Source organism: Zootermopsis nevadensis, unplaced genomic scaffold, assembly GCF_977971745.1.
Source record: "Zootermopsis nevadensis isolate Lab colony 2312 unplaced genomic scaffold, Znev_1.0 Znev_ptg000061l, whole genome shotgun sequence".
NCBI lineage: Eukaryota > Metazoa > Arthropoda > Insecta > Blattodea > Termopsidae > Zootermopsis > Zootermopsis nevadensis.
Genome location: NW_028259192.1, coordinates 6310579 through 6323032, shown reverse-complemented (window position 1 = coordinate 6323032; position 12454 = coordinate 6310579). Strand labels below are relative to the sequence as shown.

Here is a 12454-nt window from a genome sequence, read left to right as displayed (position 1 = left end):
GCAACAACCCAGAAGACAGCCATCTTCAGACTTACTGCTGTGAAAACTTCAAATCCTACGTAGTTGTGGTATAAACAGAAAAACGAAATGTATTTCAATATCATTCCGGAAAAGATATTTCACTTTTTGTTTTAATTAACACATCATTAGCGGCGTAAGCTATGCAATGTTTTCCCATACTCATTTTAAACGAAATGATTTTTTTTGTATTATTAATCATACACATCTGAACTGTCAAGAGATCTTGGACTTAACATTTAGATTCACTTTGTAAGATTTAACGTTCGCAGATGAAGTGTCACGGTTCTTATAATTGGATTTATACATGAAAGGTTGCCGTAGAATGCAACCAATATAAAATTATTTGTAGTTCTAGTGGCTACGTATTATGAAGGCAGAAAAGGCCAACAGGTTTCTACTGCTTTGGTAGACAATGCTATTTATTGGGCATGAAACTTTTTTATTGGTGTAGACAGGTTCATGAATTTACTGTTGACTTCGATGGGCTTATGATTATTATGATTTTCTTAAAATTTAGTATGACTTATGCAATTGCAGATGACCATATACACATACTTTGTAATTCAATACAATCGATAGTGAAAAAAAATGGCGGGCGAATGAACTTATGAGATGGGAGCGACATTAATACCACTAAATATGGGATCATACAATGACGTATGGTTACAGATATTAGAAAGAAATACGAAACTTTATTAGCAATTATTTGTACACCGTAAAGCAACAACGTGGCAGCTGCGTGAAACAATAAAAAAATTTACTCGACCCAAGTTAATTCCCATGATGACTTGCGAACGAGTCCAATACACTTCTTTTTAGTGTTCTGTCTGACGACAGGTCCATATGAACAGGATCCTTCCATCCTTTTCTCGGACTGGGACCAGTTCATATACGTTCTTGGCAGATGATCCAGAAGTGGTTTGCCATTGCCTTCTTCTGTGTGTGAATGGAGTAATTGTTGGGATGCCACGGAGAAATCGGGGAAGCCCCCGGAGGAAAACTCCGTGATACCTGGACCACGGCCTTGCCCAACACAAGTTATAAATTCGGGCACCGCCGGGAATCGAACCCGAGACCCCAGGATTACAAGGCCAGTGTTCTAACCGCTAGACCACCGTACCATACATTTAACTCTTACTGTGTTTTATTGTCGTGGATTTGAATTTCTTAAATGAGGTGTTAGGAGCACGCGATTTGTAAATTTATAAATTAAAGTTGTTTAAGATACTCATAATTTTTTTTAAGCTCAACGGCTAAGAAACATATCAACAAATATAATATGCTATACACTGGGTTTATTAAGACGTTTTTAATGTTCATGGAAACAAATTCAAAGCACTCTGTTTTAAACCATGTTGTCATCTCAACAGTCAGTATCCGATAAACAAATGAATCTGCAGAAAAAGTTAATGCATGTCCGTGCATTTTAGAGATAACAGTGATAAAAATTTCTTAAACTGGACCAAAATTCACTCTAGTTTCTTATGAGAATAACTGTTAACGAATAAATCAAACGTAAAGATATACTTACGTTTTAACGTCTGTTATGTAGTGCAACGCTTGTGTGAGAAATACTGATAATAACGCTTACATGTTATATTTGTAATATTGTACATTACTTGCGTCAGCATTCAGAATGCAAAGACCCGCTACGGAATAAATCTTTCCAGTCGTACAATAAATAAAAAACTACCACCGATTTTAGAAAATGAACGTCTGAATTCTTTGGCACGCCAGATGGCGGAGAGTATGGGGTAAGAAAAACGACAGAATGGAGAGGAGTGAATTTGCGACAGTTGAAGGGCGACCCTAGTTATCGTTAGACTCGCTCGCAGAACGCTGCTCATCTGTCTTCAGTGCTAAAGCATCAGTCAGCCAATATGGGACAGCAGAAAGTAGCTCATATTTCTATTCCATTATTGCTTTTACTCGTAATGATTCACAGCTCAGATAGTGTCAGCTTACAGACAGATTTGTCTCAGTCAGTGGAAATGTTTGGTGAAAGTGAAGGAGGTTCAGGAGAAATGACAAGCAGCGATGAAGTAACAAACAATCAAACAGAAACAAATGAAACTGAAGACTCGCTTTCAAGTTCAAACGAATCGAGTGATCAACAAAAACAATTTTTTAGCAATAAAACTCTTTCATCAACTGAGCAGTTAAGAACTTTACAAAGTGTTAGTGAATTACAGCTATTTTCAGAAGACAACATTGAAGCCAGTCCAAAAGCAAATTCATCACCAATAAACGGTACTGACGACGAAAGTGAATTTATTCAGCAGCACAGCGATCAAAATTCTAGCTCTATGTTGGAATTTGATCATCCTCTGGACATAAATCACACTGTAGATGACAGTGCTAGTTTCAGTAACATTTATCCATCAACGCCAAGTCACGTAGCTCCACAACGATACACAACTGATGTGTCTGTTAATGCTGATAATGTTAGTGTAACAAAAGAGGTTAAAGACAACATATATTCGCGCAGTGACAATGATAATATTAGGGAACACAGTTCAGAACAACCTCTTGATGAACATAGTTTTAATCAGCTTCTTAACGATGGATTTCAAAATAATTCTGATGTAAACGAGATTCAAGATGTTAATTTGGAGAATTACAACAAAAGCGAAATCCAAAGTAAAGCAATGAATGAGCCTATCGAAGTTCCCGAAGACCAATCAGATTCACCTGCTTCCCAATATCACAATAATTCATTTGATAGTGAAGAACCTTTTGACAAAGTGTTCAATATCTCAGTTAACGATACAGTTGACAGTGAACAAAATCAATATTTCAATTATCAGGCAGACAGTGAAGAACGTGCAGAAAAATCTCTTGTGTCTAATATACAAGTCTCCGGTTCAGATACCGAACATATCACACCAGATAATAATACGAACAGTAACGATATTTTCGAATTGCATAATGCTTTTGAGGTGTATCATTATCCACGTAAACCCGAGACAAATGTTATTGATGGGGTTAACCAGAACAAAACTTTAGCTCAACACATTGAAGAACTTGTTTTAAATCGACTTCCTTCCTTGGATAAACATAAAGTTAATACTATTGACAGTCAGCATCGCAGTGGTGACGAAACAGGATCAGAAAATCATGAAGAGAGTGATATTACTTTCGGTGTGGAAATATCGCCTCATGAAATTCGTGAAACTGACGATGAAGAAACGCACAGTGGGTCTACGTTGGCCTTTGTGTTTGATTCAACAGGTTCTATGTGGGATGATTTGGTGCAAGTGAAAATGGGTGCTGAGAGGATTATGGCCGCTATGCTGGAACGCCCGGACAAACCTATCTACAACTACGTCCTAGTCCCCTTTCATGACCCAAGTAAGTTATCACAATTATATCTCTTAAACAGTTTACTTTGTAATGTACATATCTAGTGGCGCAATAAAGGTCTCCTTGCTTCGAATTCTGATCTATATTTCCCTCTTGGTGTGAGTTATTTACAAAATAAAAGCCAATGAGACGTATAAAACTTAAAAAAAAATATATATACAGGAAACATTTTCTGTCCATCTCCACTCTTGTTTAAATTAATGTTAGTTTCAATGAAGATATGACCTCTTATTTGAACTTCAGTCGTTACGTAAATCATACATTTTTTTAGTTTTATTTGATTCCCATCAAAAAAAAGCTGCTACGCGTCTAACCATCTCCAACTGGCATAAACTAGTAACAAAGGTGTGACATAATGTCCGACTTGTTCAGACATGCTACTAAATTGCTTGTCAGGCCATAATTTTAAAAGAAATTATTTGTTTTTCTTAATTTCCAACTTCTCATGTACACAGTAGTACAGAGAACATCATCTGTGAAATCTATTGCCTGAATGGTTATCACAATTTGTATGTGTGCATGTGTCGATGTTGATCTTATGGGTTATAATGCCGTGTAGACTTGTAAGTACATGGAAACAGTGTGTTTCTCCAAAACATTGTTATCTACCTAAGGGTTTATGGCGCCCCAAGACGAAACTTTAGCTTTCGCCTCCCCCCCCCCCCCCACAATTAACTTTCGAAAATTAATATTGTGTATTTGTATGAACAAATTTATAATTTAAACATTATTTTATGTAATAAAAGAGATTGTTTGTTACTGAATGTACATTGTCATTGTTCTACACGTTATACAAAATATTTACTAAAAAATCATTAGAATTTACATGATTTTATTCGGAATGGAACTTCCTTGCGTCGTTTGTTCTTTTTTTATTTTCAGCATTTCGTTTGCGATATTGTTCCCAGAATTTGTTTTCGGTTTGTCGTGATGCCGGAAGATGTTTCTACATTGGTCGGGCCTCAGGGATGCTTGGTAGAGTTTTTCCTTGAATTTCTACAGTGCAGTTTAATCTCAGAATTTAATCGTAATTACATAAAAGTTTTAAATAATGCACGCGCGTCCACTTTGCTGTAACTGAAAACTTTCTTTTCAGCAATAAAGAAGGAATTTACTTATCACTTTTTGCAAGAGGCGGTTACAAAAAAAACACTATATAACGAATGGGAGTAAAACCGATTGTATTAATACAAGATCTGTCTCGCAACTGATGGTAGACTTTTAGGCAATGTCCTACGTGAGCGATAAGAAGCGAGCTGTGCGAGCTGCATAAGCAGCATGGGGTGTCATATGACATAAGGGAATCGCTAGTTGCGTCCTACGTGAGAGAAACACACGGCCTTCCTGCGCATGCCCATTCCCTGTACTGCACAGTCAGAGTTTCCTTGCGCATGCGCCTTACTGGCCAGCGCAGCGACCTGCGCGGAAATATCAAAATATTTGATCTCGGCTTTGGCCGGCGACTGATTCGCTGTAACATAGGACAGCGCCACACAAACAGCCAGTTTGATATTTCCGCTTCACCCACGCAACTCGCACCGCTCGCATTTAATCGCTCACGTAGGACACCGGGTAAGTGTCCATCACGAGACGATCTGTGTCTGTCAGGAAATATGCTGACCGGTTCACATTGTCGACTTCACTATAGTAAGGACCAGACTACTCGCTAGTTCTTGGCGCGAGGGTGAATAGCGATGTGATAAGCAATGCGCGCGCATCTTCACGCTTTTTCTAACCGTTCTACCTCGCCGTTCCGTGCGCCGACCAGGCCGTGCCGAGTGCAACTATCCACAGCACTAGAAAGCTCAGCTAGCAAGTAACCTGGTCCCTACTGTACACACATCAAACATTTGTGCATGATAGCAAGTATTGTTGGCGGCATATTATAAAGCCGGAAGGCGAACAAACATTTATTCTTTCCTTCTGTTTTCTCCTATTTTCCGACGGGTATTGTATTTTACGCCATTTCTCTTTCTTTATTTATTTTTATTCATTCAGTCTCTTGCCCCCCCAATTTTTCCGCCATAGGCTACTGCGTAGTGCCTAGTAGTTAAACCGGCCCTTTGTCTACCCACAGTCCATTCGGTGTTATAACCCAAAATCTTCACCACTGTGAGAACTTTATACTGCATTTATAAGTGTTTGTTGCATGAAGAGGTAATGTATGAACATGAATCTTCTGATTTACTTTGAGGGTGGGGAAATTAAGACTTGCAGTCTCTTGAAAGTGGCCAGCCCATGGAAGGAAATAGTCACCTATCTGATGCGTACCAGGAACTATTTACTTTGCATTAAGCACTTTGATCGCGCATTGACTAGTCGGTTTGAGGTTAAGAATGAGCGGAGATATACCTCCATACATCTTTGAGGTTTGCACAGGATCATACAGTAAATAAACTTTGGAGTGTATTTAGGTTCGAGGTATGGCCTCCATTCTCACAACTGCTTCAGCTACATGAACATTGAAGTATAAATATTATAATAATTGTTATTATATTTCACTAACCCCAACTGATATTGCACATGTCACTTGTTCAAGAAGTATATGTATGGTTTAACAGATATTATACACTATTTTATGTCATTTGCTAATAAAATTATAACTGTAAAGAACAAATATGGACACTGCTGACAAATAATATATGGCATATCTGAACAGGGCAGATGCATTCATCAAAGACAATGAAGTCACAGGGAATGCTTTATTATTTGCAGATTTAGTTTTCAAATGAGAGTGTCTTAAATTCTTAATTTTGAAATACACAGTATGTTACGCCAGGATACGATTAATTTGAATAGCGTAACAACCAAACCTGTGTTGTGAGACTGTCATTATATACAGAGTGGGTCAGAAGTATGTTTACAAACTTCGTGTGCGTGTTCCAGGATCAAAAATAAGAACAAATGTTTCATTTTCGAAATAATAGCCAAAAATAAGTTTCAATGAATTGACTTAATATCAAAGTGAATCCAGCTTCCAGCAAAGATTTTCAATTAACGTTTGGGCAGGAATTGTTGGCGACTTGCTTATTGGTCCACACATGCTTCCATGGCGTCTAAGTGGACCTTCATATCGGCGATTCTTAAGAAGACACTTGCCACGTCTCCTTGAAGATGCACCACTGAACACAAGAAGACGAATGTGGTTTATGCACGACAGAGCCCAGCACACTTCTCCCGTCGCGTCAGATGTCATCTCAATGAACAGTACCCTCAGCGATGGATTGGGCGTGGTGGCCCAGTAGCATGGCCACCGAGGTCACCGGACCTGACTCCATTGGACTTTTATCTGTGGGGTGACTTGAAGTCCGTCGTTTATGCAACACCCACAAACAATGAAGACGACCTTTGGGAACGAGTGCAGAATGCATGCCAGATGATTCGAGGAAACCCTCGAGTGTACGAACGAATTCGTGAGTCTTGTGTACGTCGTGCTCGTGCATGTGTGGAGATTGGAGGAACAACCTTTGAGCATCTGTTATAAAGAAACGTCCCTGTCCTTATACTTGGCAGTAAAGGCAAACATTGAAAATTATTTTGGGCTATTATTTCGAAAACGATGCATTTGCGATCCCATGTTCATAGGAACATTTTTTCTTATTTTTGATCCTGGAACACGCACACAAGTTTGTAAACATACTTCTGACTCACCCTGAATATATATAGCCCAATTTTCTATCATCTAAAATTGCAATAGTTTTTCATATGAGTAATAATTTTCTCTAAGAAACTGAAGAAAACCACGAACAGTCAGGATAGCCAGTCTCCAAGCCGAGATTTGAACGGGGGATCTCTGGAATACGAAACGGGAGGATTAACCAGGCTATTGCAACGTTCGGTATCAAATAGTTATCCAATGGGCAGAACTGTTGAACATGTATGACATTTTCCACATAAGAAGGAAACTCGAAGAAGTGAAGTACCACTTACATATGTATACGAGGTGCGATCGAAAAGTTTCAAGACTGTGTCAATAGAGGGCGAACCAGATGTAGTACGAGCTTCTGCCGCTAGGGGGTGCGGCCTACATTCATAGTGAATCAGTATGCCAGCCGGCATCATCGAATTAGCATTTGTTTCTTAGTTACGGGCGTTTTGGTAGTGCATTACACCGACCCTCCTGCGATTTCGGAATGGCGTGTGCATCAAATTTTGCCAATGACTCGCCAAAACGGCTACGGAAACCTATGAAATGCTAAAGCAAGCATTTGGGGAGTCCGCAATGGGTCGTGCACAAACTTTTGTGTGGCATTCACGTTTTAAAAATGGCCGAACCTCTGTCGATGATGACGAGCGTTCTGGACGACCATCTTCGAGCACAACGCCCGAAAATGTTACGAAGATTCGGCAGGCCATTCACGAAGATCGACGTCGTACCATCAACGACTTGTGCGACATTGTTGGGATAGGCTATGGGACCTGTAAGCTGATTCTAAAGGAAGAACTCCACATGCGACGCATCCTGTCTGAGGACCAGAAGCAGAATCGACTTCTCGTTTGTCAGGAGCTCAAAGATCTTGCAAGAACCGACCCCAACTTCCTTTCTAAGCTCCGTGTGACTTCTTCCTCTTCCCAAAGATGAAAATTCAGCTAAAGGGAAGGAGATTTGAGACGATAGAAGAGATTCAGGCAGAATCGCAGATGGTGCTTGACAGGCTGACAAAGAAAGATTTCGAGGGATGCTTCCAGGCTTGGCAGCGGCGCTGGGATCGTTGTGTTTACTCCCAGGGGAACTACTTCGAGGGTGATGGATGAATTTAATACCTGAGATAAGTGTACGGGTTTTTATAGGCGCAGTCTGGAAACTTTCCGATCGCACCTCGTATGGCAAGCTGAAAATTAAAACGAACTAACCCAATGGCAATCAGTCCTTTTTAGAGATGAGTCTTTGATGAACAGATTGATAGGTGTGCATTTATTTTAAAGTGGCTTTCTGTCTCCATACACTATTTCTGCTGGTCTTGTACATCATCTGTTTCCAGTTCTGTGTTAGTCACAGCTTGTAAAATGCCTTCTTTCCACAGCCTCCTTGGCTGTGCGGGTCTTAAATTTTCTGGTGGTGTCCACTTATATATACTTTAGGTCATCTGTCTTCTTCCATTCATATTACATATCCATGGACATTACATGTCCACACCATTTCAATAATTTCTCTTTCACTTTGTCTATGATTCTTCTCCTTATTTCATAATTTCTTATTGAGTCTATTCTTGGGAATTTTCCTCCTCTTTCTTAGTCCACACCTCACACTCGTAACATTCAACTCTCCACCATAGCTATTCAGTTTTTTCTACATACTCACCCTTTTGTAAGTTATTTGAAGCTGTGGGTAACCTTCAATAAGGTCAGTTTCTCCTACGTACAGTCCACAGATGAGGAGAAAATCCCTGCTAGGAATTCGATATACGCGCATGCGCAAGATTTCGCGGTGAGTGACGACCCATCCTAAAAGCATTCGTTCCGCAACCACTGAACGAACAACAGACGACAGGCTTTCATGTGTTCTAATGGGTACAGCTTTAAGATTACCTCACAGAGTCACAGCGATTTAATCTAGAATATTATCGCAACACCCACAGAACGCAGTACAGGTGCACTCACAACACGCTACTCTTAACGGCTTGATGTTTTCAGTCTGTGTAGTAGCGTAAAACTCTGACGTATCACACTTCCCACCAATAGCAGCCCTCTAGTCCACCTGATAGTAAACATTCCCCCCGCACCGCACTACAAACAAATTCCCCTCGAAGGGCTTTTCTCCTGGTCTGTGGACAGTACAAACACCTTTAGCACAATTCAAGGTTACAATCCCCTGATCTAACTTCACTCACTCAACTCTTACTCAACTTCAGCTATGCATGCAACGTTGTTTACTTTATGAATAAGGTTTCGGTATACAGGGTGAGTCAGAAGTATGTTTACAAACTTCGTGTGCGTGTTCCAGGATCAAAAATAAGAAAAAATGTTCCTATGAACATGAGATCGCAAATGCATCTTTTTCGAAATAATAGCCAAAAGTAAATCTTGGTTTTAATACTGATGTGTGTTTGTTTTGGCAAAGGGACTAGGATCGTACCCAGGGCAACAAGCTGTGAGACATGAAACAAGTAATACTGAAATGAAGGCCCTCTTGTTTCATAACCTATAATCATCTTCCATACTTTATAGCTGTTTTATGAAAAGTGAACCTTTTATGAAGAAGCCCCTACACAATCCAATCTTACACTAAATGCCCGTCTTAGGACACTTGTCATGGACTGTATGTTAATGTAGTTCATAGTGCCTTCCCAGTCTCTTCGAGAACTCGAGGGGCACCATTTATTATCTTACTCTCTTTGTCAAGCTGATTTTATTCCTGTAGTAAGAATGTTCAATGGGGGGGGGGGACCCCCCCCCCCCCCAGACAGAAGGTCTTAGAGGTTTGTATACTTTTTTGTAGACACTAAAAATTATCTTCATCCCCAATCCAAATCTGTCATCATATTGTGATTGTTTAATTACCAGCAGATACAAAAACAGCTTCAGCAGTTGTTGCATCTTTAACTCATTGCTACTGCCACTACTACTATTACTACTACTGCTACTGCTACTGTAAGTGATTTTTCCTCCTATTAAAAATACTGTGGGAATTAGCAAGTGGATTATCATTCTTATCTGTACTCAAGTTAGTTCTAGGTTGGTAGGTTATCTTAAATTCTTTTTTGCATCTAATTAGTGTTTGTTTCTTCTTCTTTATTACGCCGTCTCCTTTACACGAGGTTGGCGACATATTATGAACAGGATCCTTCCATCCTTTTCTCGGACTGGGACCTGTTCAGATGATCCAGAAGTGGTTTGCCATTGCCTTCTTCTGTGTGTGAATGGAGTAATTGTAGGGATGCCACGGAGAAATCGGGGAAGCCCCCGGAGGAAAACTCCGTGTTGCCTAGACCACGGCCTTGCCCAAAACAAGTTATAAATTCGGGCACCGCCGGGAATCGAACCCGAGACCCCAGGATTACAAGGCCAGCGTTCTAACCGCTAGACCACCGTGGCCATCATTTATTTATTTATTTAGTGTTCTGTCTGACGACAGGTCTATATGAACAGGATCCTTCCATCCTTTTCTCGGACTGGGACCTGTTCAGATGATCCAGAAGTGGTTTGCCATTGCCTTCTTCTGTGTGTGAATGGAGTAATTGTAGGGATGCCACGGAGAAATCGGGGAAGCCCCCGGAGGAAAACTCCGTGTTGCCTAGACCACGGCCTTGCCCAAAACAAGTTATAAATTCGGGCACCGCCGGGAATCGAACCCGAGACCCCAGGATTACAAGGCCAGCGTTCTAACCGCTAGACCACCGTGGCCATCATTTATTTATTTATTTAGTGTTCTGTCTGACGACAGGTCTATATGAACAGGATCCTTCCATCCTTTTCTCGGACTGGGACCTGTTCATATACGTTCTTGGCAGATGATCCAGAAGTGGTTTGCCATTGCCTTCTTCTGTGTGTGAATGGAGTAATTGTTGGGATGCCACGGAGAAACCGGGGAAGCCCCCGGAGGAAAACTCCGTGTTGCCTAGACCACGGCCTTGCCCAACACAAGTTATAAATTCGGGCACCGTCGGGAATCGAACCCGAGACCCCAGGATTACAAGGCCAGCGTTCTAACCGCTAGACCACCGTGGCGGGAGTGTTTATTTAAATTTCATTAATTTTATGTTTCACACATTCCAATTCATAATTCCTGGAAGTTCTTCTAGTTTCACATCTTACATTTTTTGGATGAACTCCATTTATTCAATTCAGATTTTGCAAATATTTTAATTTAGCTCCTTCCTTTGGTCTAATAATTTTGAACACTTTTCATCAAACTAAGTTTTGTGCTGCTTTCACTTGTAATAATCAATACTCTCTTTCATTGAAATAGTAGTATTTTCTGTGAATCTTTCACAAGTTATATTGACGTCCACTGTATCACCCAAGTTTTACAAGGCCGCGAACATATTTGAGATTTCAATCTAATACTGCTATTTAACTTCCACGGCTCTTTTTACGTAATAATCCAGATGAAATCTGGACTTCATATCTAAACCAAGTTAAATATGAAAGCCCTTTTCATTTTAGCAACTAGTTCTTTCACTCTGATACATCAATTCACTTTTGTCGCAGGTTAGAGGTGGTTCAGCGGAGTACATCATTTAAAAAAAAGCATTTTGTGCATTCCATGGAGTTTCTACAAGTTGTGTTGAACGTCTTGGAACTTACATGGTTGAAAACATCACCCCACCTGGAGATTGCTGAGGTAAACATGATAATTGACCAAATGATGTTACAGAGGAGACTCTTCATCATATCAAGTTACAAATAAGAAGTTCCTCAAGCAAGCATCTCGCTACAGTTGTGCAGAAAATGGAAAACGTTATTTATCATCAGACTTGTCAATAAAGAAATGAACAATTTGTACCTTGAAAAGTATGAACCTCAGCATAATATAAAGCAGGAACCTGAATGTTTCAAATTTCGTACAAATTTCAGAATAACTGACGAATGTATGAAATATAATATTGAAAATAAATTGTGCAGATGCAGATGAAGACAAACAACTCAAAAGCAAGAGAAAGCTTTACACCGAAAGAGTTGAGACTTTTATACTGATTTAAGTAAAACACCAGATGTAACTCACGACAATAATGAAATTGAAACTATTGCTTTTGACTTTTAGCGAAGTCTTCCTTTACCACTTCTTTCATTTGGTGATGTTTCTTAAAATCATCAGCTTTTGATTTCCTCATTCTGAATTTATGAAACTAGTTCCAAATCTAGTTAATTTTTTATGACACGTCTCGGTTGGAAAGGCCAGAATGAAGTTACAAATAAGTAGAATTATTAATGTTCTGCATCCAGAAGTATGTCATTTCTATACTTTTTACTGCTAACTGCAGTGCACAATTAAAAATTCTGATTGCATTTTTCCTTTTAATTGTAAAAAATGTTAGACTCTGGAATTTTGTTTGTCACTCTCCAAAGACACATGGTTCCATACATATGGGTTTTGGTTATGCCTGAGGAAAAACACAGGAAACATGAA

The 12454-nt window shown here is 39.7% G+C and overlaps 1 protein-coding gene across 3 annotated transcripts in view; it reads left to right on the top strand.

Moving 5' to 3' along the window:
• The first annotated feature begins 1712 nt into the window (after window positions 1-1712).
• LOC110835917 (hemicentin-1-like) overlaps window positions 1713-12454 on the top strand; it is an 87334-nt gene continuing 76592 nt past the window's right edge. For 2 of the 3 annotated variants that reach the window (XM_087340318.1, XM_087340319.1), the window contains exon 1: window positions 1713-3372. In XM_087340318.1, coding sequence (XP_087196444.1) covers window positions 1902-3372 — 1471 coding nt within the window. In that variant the 5' untranslated portion in view covers window positions 1713-1901. Of the gene's footprint in view, window positions 3373-11535; window positions 11669-12454 lie in introns of those variants that run through there. The other variant, XM_087340320.1, reaches the window with a different exon arrangement.